The sequence below is a fragment of the Protopterus annectens genome, chromosome 9.part0 (assembly GCF_019279795.1).
Source record: "Protopterus annectens isolate FY-2018-M chromosome 9.part0, PAN1.0, whole genome shotgun sequence".
Lineage (NCBI taxonomy): Eukaryota > Metazoa > Chordata > Ceratodontiformes > Protopteridae > Protopterus > Protopterus annectens.
The window spans coordinates 1,463,169,163-1,463,184,349 of NC_056743.1; the positions used below are offsets into that span (position 1 = coordinate 1,463,169,163).

At 38.8% G+C, this 15,187-nt stretch overlaps 1 protein-coding gene across 1 annotated transcript in view; it reads left to right on the forward strand.

Annotated features, from left to right (window-relative positions):
* The window catches only part of LOC122810701 (adhesion G protein-coupled receptor E1-like), a 497,749-nt gene that overhangs the window by 385,555 nt on the left and 97,007 nt on the right, over positions 1-15,187 (forward strand). Inside the window, exon 7 of the mRNA XM_044082266.1 lies at positions 8,507-8,626. Within this exon, the coding sequence (XP_043938201.1) occupies positions 8,507-8,626 (120 nt within the window). The remainder of the gene's footprint in view (positions 1-8,506; positions 8,627-15,187) is intronic.

The window sequence follows — 15,187 nt, forward strand, 5'->3', positions numbered from 1 at the left end:
ACAGAACGGACTGGCGCCCCACCTAAGTACCATGTTCAATCATAGCCTCACCTTAGGCTTTGTGCCTGCTGAATGGCGCACAGCGATGGTTATCCCACTCCACAAGGGGGGAGTCACCACAGACCCTGGGAACTACCGCCCCATTAGCCTGACGAGCCTGGTCTGCAAGGCCATGGAATGTATCATCATGGAACTTATAAACAAAGACATTAGTAATCTCCAAACTCTGGACCCCACCCAGTTCGGGTTTGTAAAAGGCAGATCATGTCTCCTAAACCTTATAGACATCTTTGAAGCAGTCACCAAAGCTGTAGACAAGGGTAAGGTGGTTCACACAGCCTATCTAGATCTTGCCAAGGCTGTTGACACCATCCCCCACTCTGGAATTATAGATAAACTCACTAAACTTGGTAATAAATACCTATGTCACAAGATGGGTTGCCAACTGGCTCACTGACATAACCCACACTGTGAAAGTAGCAGACTCCAAATCCGACTTCAGACCAGTGACAAGTGGAGTACCACAGGGTTCAGTCCTGGGTCCTCTCCTGTTTGGTATCTACTTCTGTGAAGTATAGGCTAACACAGAAGGTCTTTGGTTAATGAAGTTCACAGATGACTGCAAACTAGGAGCTATAATCAAAACTCCTAACGATGTGGACATCCTACAAAAGGGCCTCACTGAGACAGATGCCTGGTGTCAAAGCCATGGCCTCAAGCTCAATGCCAAAAAGTGCATTGTCATCCCCTTTGGTAAAAACTCTGTACCCATGAACTACAATGTAGGCGGTAGTATACTTGACACCGAAAGTGTGATAAGAGACCTTGGGACACAGGTGGAAAGTAGTCTCTCCTTTGATAATCACATCGCCACAGTAGTCAGGAAATCCTTCTACGTGGCACACCTCATCACAAAAGGTTTCTCATCCAGAAAAAAAAGAGTGCATTGTTACCCTCTACTTATCACTCATTAGACCTATTATAGAGTAAAATGCCTGTTTTGGTATGTACCTCACAAGACATCTACAACAACTGGAAAGGCCGCAGAAATACCTCACAAAGAGGATTAACGGCCTCAAACAGGTGCCCTACGCAGACTGTCTCAAAAAACTCCAGCTTTACTCCATCGCATATCGCCTACTCAGTGGTGATCTCTGCCTAACATACAAAGCTATGTCAAACCAAGTGCTGTTGGACATGCTCCACTTAAAGAAATCCCAATCCCTCTCAGCTACACACTCTAGGGACCTAAACCTTGCCACCACAATAAAGAGAACGTGCCAGAGGGATAGATTCCTGTCCCAGAGACTTCCCATACTCTGGAATAAACTACCTCTTTATATCAAACAAAGCTCCTCATTAGCACTCTTCAAGAAAAATCTTGATGACTGGATGGGAAATAGGAAATTCACCCCAGGGATCACCTCTGCGGCTCTGCTCGACAGTGGCACAGGAAAATAATTTTCTTGGGTGGCAAAAGCCAGGGTACCTTTTTGGCTGGGCTTGTATAGGCCCCAGGGCCGATAGCCTAGTACCTACCTATGAATGGAATACATGCTTTATTTGAGGCTGTCATGCCTCCATTTTCTTATTTGCAGAAATGTATTTAGCTAGTAACTGAATACATTTCTGCAGGTTACACTATTCTTGCACGGACACCTGCCTGCTTGCTGAATCACTAATTTACCTCACTTGCATGGTTTTCACCAGAAAATGTGGAAATTAGCATAGGGCAATGGTGTCCGTGCCGGAATAGTGTAGGAGCACTCATGCATGTCCCAGGAGCCCTTTGCTGAATCGCTTGCCGGACATATTGCATGCAGCAGTTCCTGCACTATTCCTGCGGGTTTATATCACATCATTGAATGCATATAGCATTGAAGCACCAAACATTGAACTCAAATCAGCGAACCCTTACAACATCAAAATGATGTCAACGGCAGTTCCCAATGGGGACATGGAACATTAAGGGTGTAGGCAGGGGGGTAAGCCCCCCTGCACCCCCCACACCCCCGCTACTTAAATATACCAACTCCAAGATCGCGCTACAGTGTAGGAAATGGAAATCTTCCATTTCTGCACTGTACTGCACTGAAGTGCAATCTCCGAAGTGGTATATTTATGTGGCAGGGGGTGTCAGGGGTTCAGGGGCTCTTGCCCCTTGCATGGTGCAAGTTGTTTTTAATCTTCACTCCACATGTCATTTTTTACCCCCATTTTGATATTTTCAGTTCGCTGTTCTTAGTTCAATGTTTCCAGCTTTGATATTTTCCACATTTGATGATGTGATATAAACCCATTCCTGCACATCATGCAGGGCTTAATGAATCCTGGTGTATGTCTTAGATTTTGCAGTGCTTCATTCTTGAGCTAAGATGTTGAAAAGTATTTGATTGTAATGGGTCAAACAACATATTTTGACAGCAGTAACTTGAGAAAATAAATTCCTGTGAGCCAGTTGCATTTATTCATTCATTTGATCACAATCATGCATCTGAAGTTTACAGTCATGTAAGCGACTGTAATTAATAGTCTTGTTTGTGTAGCTATAGGGAGTTCAAAACACTGTACCTAATTAGTTTTTATTTTATTTTACTCTGATAACTAATGTGTATACAGTAAGTAACATTGGCTTTAATTGCTGGGTACAGGGGCTATCTGTAGATGAAAATGACTGATGGTATTACCATTTGTTCTGTTTAAGAAGTCCTTATTGTGGATTTGTGGAGGTAGTATGCATTTTGTAAAACCAGTTTGAGTACTTTACTGGGTCTAGTTTTAACCCAATCAGATCTCTGAAGTTCACAGTTAATTAACTGCAACAGATGAGTGTCTAATGAAAATGATTTTGTGTGTGTGTGTGTGTGTGTGTGTGTGTGTGTGTGTGTGTGTGTGTGTGTGTGTGTGGTAAAGGACTTGTAACAGATCTTAATGTGACACACTGGCCATACTTTTTTTTCACTTTCCATCACACTCAGGCATCAGTACCGTATTTGATGTGTCTGATTGTGTGATATGGCCAGGATATGTGTGATGCAAATGATCATTAGAAGACTGTAGCACAGTGAGTAGGTTACCATCTAACACTGCTTGGTTTTCTGATTGAGTTTTTTGGCTGTGATGCCTTCTATGTGGAGTCTGCATGTACTCTTGGGTTTTATTCATGTACTTTGGCTTCTTCATCAAGACCCTTAGCTGTAAAACCTATGCCTCTGCCATTTGTCCTTACTTTCATTCCAATTTAATACCACAGGATTACACAAAAGGTAACAATCTTTTTTTTTTTGAGGGTAGAAAGGCAGGCAGTATTCCCATATACGATTTGTGTATGCTTGCTTGAATTTGTCTTCTCAATTTATTGGTGAATTACTATTTTGCTGGCTTTGAACTTTTGAAATAAATGAGAGTATCACTAGGGAGCAGATCACAGATGCACTCCCTAGGGCCAAAAACACTGCAGCAGTGGTCCCTGATAAAATTCCAGGATGCCACTCAAATAGCCTGAAACATGACCTATTAGAATCACTGTAGTTATTGTTAAATCATAACCTCCAGACAGGCTTTGTGCCACATAAATGAAGAACTGCAATGGTCATCCTTCTGCACAAGCATAGGACATCAGCAGACCCCAAGAACTAGAGACCCATAAGTCTGACTAATCTCCTATGCAAAGCCAAGGAAATAATTATCATGGAAGTGATTAATAAGGACATAGAAAGATGTCAAAAACTGGATCCAATCCAGTTTGATTTGTCAAAGACAAATCATGCCTACTCATCCTGGTGGACTTCTTTGAGGAGGTCACCATGGCAATGGATGAGGGCAAAAGTGGGCATACTGCCTATGTTGACCTGGCTATGAAATTTGATACAGTACCCCAGCTGGGGATGGTAAACCCACTCATTGGATATGGGCATAAACCCCTGTGTTAGCTAGCTATCAGATAGGACCCAGGAAGTTAGGATAGAAGACACTACCTCCTCAAAGAGGCTAGTCACTAGTGGAGTCCCACAGTGGTCTGTACTCAATCCGCTGCATTTTTGGCATCTGCATCTTGAAACTTAAGACCCATGTCAAGGGCCTCAGACTGACCAGATTTGCAGATGATTGCAAACTAGGAGCAGTCATAGAATCCGCAAGGCACTAACATCCTACAAGAAAGACAGATAAATGACTGGTTCCTAACATAAAATGTATCGCCAAGAAATGCATAAAAGTACCCTGTGGGAAGTCAGCCACCCTTGGAAATTACATCATCAATACACCCCAGAGAGCTGAACAAGTAATTGGCGAATTGTGTACATATGTAGATAGTAACCTGACTTTTAACTAACATATGTTTAAGGTAGTAAGTAAAGCATTCTACATTGCTCTACTTATTAGCAAGGGCATGGGGAGTTGGTCCAAGGATGCAATCATTCCATTGTACTTGGCACTAATCAGTCCCATCATTGAATAAAATGCTGCCTTTAGTATGTACCTGACAAGGCACATGCAACACCTCCAACTGAAACAGAGTTTTCTTTCTCCAAAATAAAATACAGGGCATAAACATCATATCCTATGAAGATTGCCTCAAATCCCTATCTCTATACTCTATACCCTATTAACTGTTGAGAGGTGATCTATGCCTGGCATACAAGGCATCTTGGATCCCACTCTGATGGACCTTTTGCACATCTGCAAAATGAATAGCATTAGAATCACTCACTCTTCAGATGTAAACTTTGCCTGCAGCATAAATAGGACACATTGGAGGGACAGGTGTGTGTCACAGAGAATTTCCCTTCTCCGAAACAGGCTTCCCATCCATGTTATGCAGATCTCATCCATAACCTTATTCATAAAGACCAGTGGATGGGAAATTGGAAGTACACCCCAGGTCTAGCATGTTTGTCTTTAATGAACGGAGGCAGCCTGTAAATCCTGTCGCACTTACATATACATGTTAAATAACTGTATGCACCACAGCTGTGATGATAGAATATCAGTTGGAGAGTGGAGGCTCATCATGATATGCTGAACTGGTGAAAAGAAGACATAAACTTGACCGACCAAGTCCATGATAGCAACCCTTGTTGGTACACGTAGGGGAGTATGCATGCAAGTGCATAAATCACCACAAGGAGAGGGGTTATAAAACAAAAATGTCCTCATAGCTGGGGTGCTGGCAAGGACAGAGCAGCTTTCACAGATTCATGAATGATGGTCCCTCTGGACAATACTCACCTTCATGGTACTTGAAGAAATGAAGGGGTTTGAATCCTTACAGGGAGACTTGATGGTCAGCTGGTGCATGGGCAAAATATGAAATAAAAAAATAGACAAGCTTGGCACATGATTCAAACCAGAGTCTTAACCAGGACAGGGACAAGGGGGCAGTTGCCCCGCATGCAAGCTATTAGGGATGTAATTAGCAGTTACTGATGGGACTTGTGTGCAGTACCATCACTCATATAAAAAGCTGTGAGCATACCTCTCAAACTCTGAGAGCAAGAAATCAGGACAAAGAAAGTGGGACAAAGGCCCAAAAATAGGGACAGATTTCAACTATTGCTCTCTGTGAACCTGCATGCAACCAGATACTGTGCAGGTATGCAAATCAGTGCCCTCACTATTATCCTTAATACACAAATAAATAAACTGTAGAGTATAGCATATATGTGAATTACCTGTCAGTGCCATGTGGTACGGAGTGACTGGCCTTAATGAGCACCCCAAAAAGGGATATTACAGAGGACCCATCTGTAGGAGCCCATGCATTTCTTAATCTGTATTATATACAAGATAGACATCCTGTGCTATCAAGACAAGAAATGCTAACACTTTCTGAGCATCATCCTGCTATAATAGCGGATAGAGAGAACCTGTGTTTGTGACACTGTCTCTGATTCACATCTAGGTGTGGCACTGATAGCTAGTAGGATAGCTATGGACCAGAGCAGCATATTAGACACCATGCATTATCCCTGTAAACATGTTACATAATGCAAGAAGATATCCAGAGGCTGAAGAATACAAAACTCTTTATTAAAACAAAAAATGGTAACCGCTTTTGTGGTCATCCGCTTCTTCAGACCATACTACAAACAAAATGATACAAGCCTTAAATACAGCACTTAAACCAATCACTGATAAAACCAATTAAATAGTAGTGTAGTAAGCTTTTCTTCTTCAGTGCTGGTTTTAAAGAAACAGTACTGTTTAAACCAGGGTGCATGTTAGCGCTAAAGTCAATAATCCATCTTAATTCTGCGTATTCAGTGTTGTTTGTCAGATCACCCTCCCTTGCACTTGCATAAACAATTTGTAAAACCAGAAACTTAAAACAATGGGAATCACCTGCTTCTTGTACATGTTTAGCTAATGCATTAGTCAATTTTAAATTATGAATGTCATTTAAACATTCCATCACTCTTACTTTTAATGTTCTGTTACTCCTTCCAATATAGAAACAGTCACAGGAGCAGCATTTTGCCAGGTAGACAATATTCTTAGTCAGACAATCAGTATAAAAAGAAAATTCCAGTTGACACAGTGTTCTGGGGTGCATTATAACACTTGATGACCATACATATTTGCAAATTCTACAAGATCTATATGTAAATGTGCCCTTATGTTCTGATTTTCTTGACCTTTAGTTGTTAACTGTTCTCGCCTTACTGAAAAATAAGGTTGTGTTATTTTTCAGAAAGGCGAGAACAGTTAACAACTAAAGGTCAATAAAATCGACTGGAAAATACTAGCAGGGTTACCCTCACCTACTCTAGTGATGTAAGTAGGATATGCGACATTGTGAAAAGAAATTGGCCCATCCTACCGACGGACCCAAAGTTGTATAAGGAAGTAGGCACACAACCCCACTTCACTTTCAAGAATAGCAAGTCCATGAAATGCAGATTATATTATAGACAAACACAGGTCACTTTTCCTGTTTCAGAACGTAAGGGCACATTGCATGTAGATCTTGTAGAATTTGCAAATATGTATGGTCTTCAAGTGTTATAATGCACCCCAGAACACTGTGTCAACTGGAATTTTCTTTTTATCCTGATTGTCTAACCACGAATATTGTCTACCTGGCAAAATGCTACTCTGTGACTGTTTCTGTATTGAAAAGAGTAACAGAACTTTAAAAGAAAGGGTGATGGAACATTTAAATGACATTCGTAATTTAAAATTGGCTAATGCATTCGCTAAACATGTACAAGAAGCAGGTGATTCACATTGTTTTAAGTTTCTGGTTTTACAAATTGTTTATGCAAGTGCAAGGGAGGGTGATCTGACAAACAACACTGAATATAGAGAACTAAGATGGATTATTGACTTTAGAGCTAACATGTCCCCTGGTTTAAACAGTGCTGTTTCTTTAAAACCAGCACTGAAGAAGAAAAGCTTACTACACTAATTATTTAATTGGTTTTATCAGTGATTGGTTTAAGTGCTGTATTTAAGGCTTGTATCCTTTTGTTTGTAGTATGGTCTGAAGAAGCAGATGACCGCAAAAGTACTTACCATTTTAGTTTTAATAAAGAGTTTTATATTCTTCGGCCTCTGGATATCTTCTTGCTACATAACTTACTTTGGATTTAATCTAGGTTCCACTACACATTTTTTGGATGCATGTTACATAATGCTCCGGGGATTGTAGTAATGTGTATCTGATAAACAAGTTATAGAATTGTTAACTTCAGCTTTTATCCCACCAGTGATTTCCAAGCCCCCTGTGACATGTAATATACTCTACAGTAGCAACATTTACTGTTTACACTATCATTTCAGTTAAGATGTAGGGTGGATAAAACACTATACTATATTGTGCTACATGTACTATACATACTTGGTAGGCACAGACATCTATTGTGTGATAAACATGTTGGCACATTACTGTATTTCAAAATGGAAGGTTTTTTTTTTTGTGCTGGAGCATTTTCCCTCTGTGTTACAAACTGAAAATATTATATATATATATATATATATATATATATATATATATATATATATATATATATATATATATATATATATATATATATATATATACACAGAGAGAGAGAGAGAGATGTAAAGCACGAATAACTTAACTTATGAGAGGTAAAAATGACAAAATATTTGAAATAACAATACTGAAATACTTTCTTCTGAGGAGCACATCAGAGATTTGACATTTATACCCACATGTCCTAGGTTAATGAATCTTGCTACAGTTCTTTTTATGTACCTATTCCATGATACATATCCCAGGTACATGACAATGCACATTTATGGATATGGTGGACAAGAACATGAGTCTAGAGTCAAAACACAATGCACTACGCTTACATTTAACTATTTTTCATTGCCACATTTTCATACCCATGGCACAGTATTGAAATCTGACCTGATTATAATCATACTGAGAAATGTCATGAGGAAAAAAACATGGAAAGAAAGGGTCTTTCAGTAGTGAGTAATTATTGCATTGTAAAGAATAACTATTATGTTTTTGTGTTTACTGTCATTTCAGATTATGATGAATGCACAAAGAATAATACATGCTCTACCAATGCACTGTGTCACAACGCAATTGGAAGTTATTACTGCACTTGCAAATCTGGATATGATAATCTTTCAGAAAGCTGTGAAGGTAGGTATACTTTAGAATATGACACTGAGTATTACAGCAGATTAAGGAACCAGGGTAATGAGGTGTACATTTAACCCCTTATATCGCTCAGTTACTAACAAGCCAGTTCTGGCACCCCAAACATCCCTTATCAAATCTGTCCCTTAACCCGCAGTAAGCACTTAAAGAAAAGTAAGCACTTGTATCACCTTTCATTTAAAGGTGGTGCATATGCACTGAATTTGCTTAAACAAGCTAAGAGGACATGTGGTTAAAAAGGTTAAAATAATAATTATAATAATCACCAGTAATACTTTATGCTATAACTAGTACCTAGTACATATACCACTAGTTAACCATTCATCTATAAGATTTATTTAAGTGGAATTTTCTGGATGCTTTGCCACTATGGGAGGTTGACTTTGCATGCCCCCACTGGCTCTCAGCAGATGTAGTTGCTGACCTATGCTCATGAGATTGACGTTCCCTTCCCAGCAGATGTTCCAGCACAGACAATGTGGATTCTATGACAGATGCTTTGTGCTCCCTCCTGGACACATCCTGTTCATGCGTGTCATTGAACTGATCCAGTGCATCACGGATGTCAGAATGTGCTGCATCTAGAACCCTGAGCATTCTTCTGCAGTGATGTTATGAATGTGCCTTTGCCTCCATTATGGCTGTAAACATACATCATGTGACATGTGAAGAGACACCTGCACCAGGTGGTGGAGGGACAGCAGGCCTCTGACAAGCACACTGATCACTCTTCCTGTGTGTCACCTCACCAACAGTTTGGCTATGGACAGTGTCAACAGGCACTGAAGCCATGGTAGGCACACTTCCCAGGTCTATGTCCTCACCCTCCAGCTGTCCAATATCTGTGGCCTCAGTTGACTGAGTATGCGTAGGCATACTGGCTGTGTCTGGGGATCCTGAGTGTGGATGCTGGATGTCAACTTCTGTGTTAGATTCAGCTTCTGCAACCCCCGACTGTGCCTCACTTTTTCCATAATCATCAACAGACTCTGATGAGACACTGGCATCAGGTGGCGCAGGGGACACAGGACTACTTCCATGTTCACCTGTGATAAAAATAAGAACAAGGTGACATTAATACCTGCACGTCTAAGCTGCTATTTACACTGCTGCCACTATTACAAACATTTAAACCTAACAACCACTTACAGTAATAAGTGTGGACGAAGCCATAAATAGTGGTTATACAATGACTAAAGAATATGGACAAATGTGACATAATATTCTCCTACAAACCTATACAGTTGATGGAATAACAGGTTTTGCTTTACCATGACATATTGAAAGGGTATGCAGTTTGAATGCGAGATCTGTGTCATATTATTTAATGTTTGCAATCATTAATGATTTGTCAGTAATCTGCCAGTCATTTGCTATGATCTTAAATACAGGCTCAAAAGATGATTACTAAACCTAGACATTCAATAAATATCTGTGCAGTGGACAGGTATACAAACAGTACTGAAAAACATACAGCAGGCTTGAGAGGACAGTATAGCAGATATAAGGGACCATATACATATATACATACATATATATATATATATATATATATATATATATATATATATATATATATACACCAGTGGTAGCTGGTGACTTCAAATCAAAGGGGGGGGGGCTGCAGGAGACAGCTGAATGGGTGGGGCCAACTAGAATGGGGTGGAGCTATGCTAAAACCACAAAAACTGGGACTTTAATTAAATATGCTGCTCTGGGTACCATTGCCAAACCGTCATTATACAGTCGAATCAAGACAAAATGAATTGTAGAAGAAAAAAAATATTTAAATGCATTGGCTACATAACAGCTTACTTAATATCTAGATGGAAACAAAAAAGCTGCAAGGCATGAAAAAATAAATTACTTTTTAAATACATTACTGGAATGCCAGTCAAAATCAAGTATAAAAAACAAGCAGCACTCAACTCAAACCAGTTCTCCTTGCACTGCAGTTTTAATTATAATTTATATTCCACTTTATAAAAGTACCAAGTAACATACTGAAAGTAACAATCTCTGTGATACCCCCACTTGTAAAAATGTTTCTTATCCAAAAAAAAACCTGCTGCCTGACAACAATATACTTGTTTCATGGGGAAAACATGATCAAAGTAAAAAATGATCAGCAAATAAGAAACAAGATCAAGATAAATTGCTTAAAGGATTACTGCACAGGTTATGGACCACACATGATAGATTGGCATTCTGTTTAGTTTACGGGTAAAGCTTGCAAAAATGACTGCAAGACTTCAACAACTGTAATGTGCTTCTGAAAATGCTGTAATCATGTCCTTTATTACAAATACTGTCATGCATTTCAATTCCTAAGGCTTATACGTTATCTAGTTATGTAAATATTCTCTGCATGGCAACAACAGAAAGGCTTTCAATGTTAGTAATTCTTTAACAGTATGCTCATTAAAGCTTACTTGCATCTTACAGTCTCAGACAAGCTTACCTGATGGTCATTAAAGCATTTCTACTTAAACACAGAGCAACAGGCATTGCAATGGCATGCTTTTTCTGAATAAGAAGAAGCATAAATCAACAGTATAAAAATATGACAGAAAACCAGAACATTCTGCAAAATCAAGGACAGATGAAAAGCCACTGTAGTACTTGTGTCTACCTTGGATGGGGGGGATACTCTGCATCCTTACACTGCATAACTGCTCCTTGCCTTGCTTGGACACATCCAGTTATTATGTGGGGAAGTGGGTTGCAACAAGTATGTCACAATTTGAAATGTCTCTGGCCAACGGTGATGGCCCTGACACATTTGTCATACCTCTCAGCCTCAGAGCAAGAAATCTGGACAAAGCCATAAACAGAAATGAGACAAAGGTGCAAAATAAGGACAATTTTTAAATATCGCTCTTATAAACTTAAAAAGATAATAGAATAGTAAGTCTTGCATTAGTATGAATTTTCTGAAGGATATAAAATCTGAAACTCAAATATCTGTCATTATTTTCTAACTTCAGACTTTAATGATTTGCCACTAATTTGCCAGAAAAACACAATTTTATGAAAAATGGACCAAAAATGTGATGCAAAATTATAAAATAGCCACACAATACAGCTGGGAACCTGTCAAAGAAGGAACACTTTTTAAATATTAGTACTGTTAACTTGAGCAGCTGACAAAAATAAGTGAATCTATATGTATTTCTGAAATTAAAAGTAATCTATAACGCTGATCATTACAATTATTTATTAATTGTAAACTCTCCGTGTTTTCTTCCAAATTTGCCATTTTGCAGAGGGATTATTAGAGGGAGAGCAACATTTTGAGCCAAAATCGGGGACAGTTGAGAGGTTTGGATATCCTAATTCTATAAAGTGATTTATTTGTGCGTACCTCTCATCCTCTTAAAGCAGGAAATCTGGAAAAGGTCAAATATATTGGGGGAACATACAAACAGTGCTAAAAATTGCTGTTGTATAAACTTAGCCAGTTGACAGAACAACAGGTCTTGCTTTAGTATGCACTTTCTGAAGAGTATGAAGCCTAAAACTTAATGTCTGTTATTATTTAGTGACTTTTTTCCTAAATGATTTGCCAGAAAGCCACACATTTTATGAGGAACAAACCAAAAATAAGAAGCAAAAATATATTCATGCTCCAAAAATCTGGACAGTTAAGAGGTATAGTTCAGCTGGGGCTGTCTGAGTTTGCTGCCCTTCCCCCCTCACAAAATCATGGTTGAATGGGGCCTCCCCCCTGCAGCTATTCCAATGTCCCATTACTTGGCTATTTCACCCCATTTACCATAAACACTGTAATGTGCATACTGCTTTACTTCTACAATGATTTGGATTTTATTTAAAAGTTTTATATTACATTTTACAGCACAAACACTAATTTGCATCTGATAAACAAAGCAATGGAGTCTCACAATGAAAATAGACTTAGCATTAAAACTTCTCTGCCCTTGAAACTCACATTCATTAAAACAGCACTGAAACCTACATTCAAAGAAAATACATCTGGCCAGTGGCAGATAAAGATTAACTTTGGGTGTTTTCAAATCATAGGCTCCTTGCACAGGAAACATACATGTGTTCCTTCATACACCATCCTGAGAGTATTAAATTATATACCTTGTATAATACAGTACAGCTGTTAGAGGGCATTTTAAATGTATTGTTTTGAACATTTTTCCAATAAACAATGAAACAAAATGCATGCACCAATAATGACAAATGATGATGATAATGACAAAACTGCCCAGTTCAGAACATTTCCATCATAAAAGTCTAGTCAGACCTCTGCAGTCCACCAGTATCAGCAAATATGCACAATCTCTGCAGAAGTAAAAGTCATTCATCTAAATAATTCCATATTAAAGAGATCTATGACTAATGAAGATGTTGCTGCTAGCAAACAACTTTATATTTCATTGTTTCATCTACAAATAAAGTGCCCATTGCCGTTGAAGAATAAATTGCCTATGTTACCTTAAAAGAATGATAAGCTAGTAATATTGCAATAGGGGAATGGATGGCAAACAGATAACAGGTTCATCATTACTAGGTATCTCTGCCAAAGAGGACATTCTCAGGACTGCAGCATCCACCCCCTTTAAAAGTACAACACAGTATAGTATCAGCAATATATCTATATACTGTGGGAGCAGAACCCACAGCCTTCTGCATCAAAAGCAAGTACACTACCTGTTGTGTTATTAATAATGCAAGCAGACTCTGCATAAGCAGCATTAAACTTCTCTTCAAGCTCCCAGCTCCTTGTAAAATCCACTCAACACTCAACTGTATCATTTAACTTTGAAGCACAAAAAATCTGGAAAAAGCCAAAATTTATTGGGGGGTGTACAAAAGCCCAAAAATTAGGGACACATTTTAAACATTGCTTGTATAATCTTGGAAAGTTGCTAGAATAAAATGCTGTGTTATCTCCATGCAATTCACTGCCAAGTCTTGAACCCTGGACCCTATATACTATAGTAACAGCAACATACCACCATGCCAAATAACCTGTTTTGTGAATGATGAGAAGACTGAAACTTAAATTCAGTTCTCACCATAGCTCTCAACCTCTTAGCACCTAGAAAAGGCCAATAATGGGGGAATATAGCTCCCAAACATATTCAGTGAATTCAGTTCTCACCATAGCTCTCAACCTCTTAGCACAAAAAACCTGGACAAAGCCAAGGGGAATACAGCACACAAAATAGGGACAAATTTCAAATACTGATCTTATAAACAGAAAATTACTAGAATAAAAGGTTTTGTGTTACCATGTACCTTCTGAAGAATATGAAGCATGAAATTCAAATGCCTGCCATTATTTAGTGAATTCAAAATCCACAAGAACAAAAATACGAGGCAAAAATTTTACAAGTGGTGGTGGGTAGGGAATGCAAGCTCTTGCTCCCAAGGGTACAGGGTTTGAGTCTCTCTCTAGCCAACAGGTATATTTAACTGGGGCATTTTGCACGCACACACACACACACACACACACACACACACACACACACACACACACACACACACACACAGTGATGACCTAGAAATAGAATAAAACAATTTAAATTACACGAACTGACAATGACTCTAAATACATGGATTGTGTACAATGACAGTACAAGCACATGCCAAAGGATATTTTTACAGGAAATAAGATTATGCATACAGTAAGGAGATAACATAATATCATATTCAACAGGTATATTACAGTAGCAATTCAAAGCCATTGTTTTATAAGAAAAACTCACATTCCCTAGCTAAAGAAGCAGTGACGTTGTTATTGTGCAGTTCTTACCTTGCCCTATCTTTATAGTGCTCTGTTCAGATGTTTTAATGAAAAAAGTGATCTGTTTTCAAACTCTTCACTGTATTGGAAAATCTGGTTTACTCTGAGTCAGAGCTCCCCACCCTTTCTCAGATAGTGCCCCTCAGCTCCTTACTCAATATTACTGAGCTGCTACTCACCTGGCACCATCACTCACATAGGATTAAACACCTGGAAGCATGCAGCTACAGATACTTTAAGCTTTTTACTTTATAATATCCTAGGTTATTTAATGTTCCCATGGGAAAGAGTAGTTTCCAGCCTTATCACTTACAAGCCTGAAATGTGGTCTTCCAGCCACCTCATCCTAGAAGAATATATTAAAGTAATAGCTATTAATTGTCACACAGAGGAACAGTTGAAAATAATTTTACAAAAGATAATATATTACTGTCCCTTTTTCAAATTCACTAAACAATACAGATTAAAATTAATTTCTAAATAATACAGACTGGAGAAACAAAACTGTTAATAAAGTTTTGTATTTCATTTGCCTATCCCAGCCCCACCTGCCAACACAAATGCACACACGTATACACACACACACACACACACACACACACACACACACACACACACACACACACACACACACACACACACAAACATATACACACACACACACACACACACACACACACACACACACACACACACAAACATACACACACAGACACACAAACACACACCCTAGCTACCTCTCCATTGAAGCCCAGTTTCCTTTC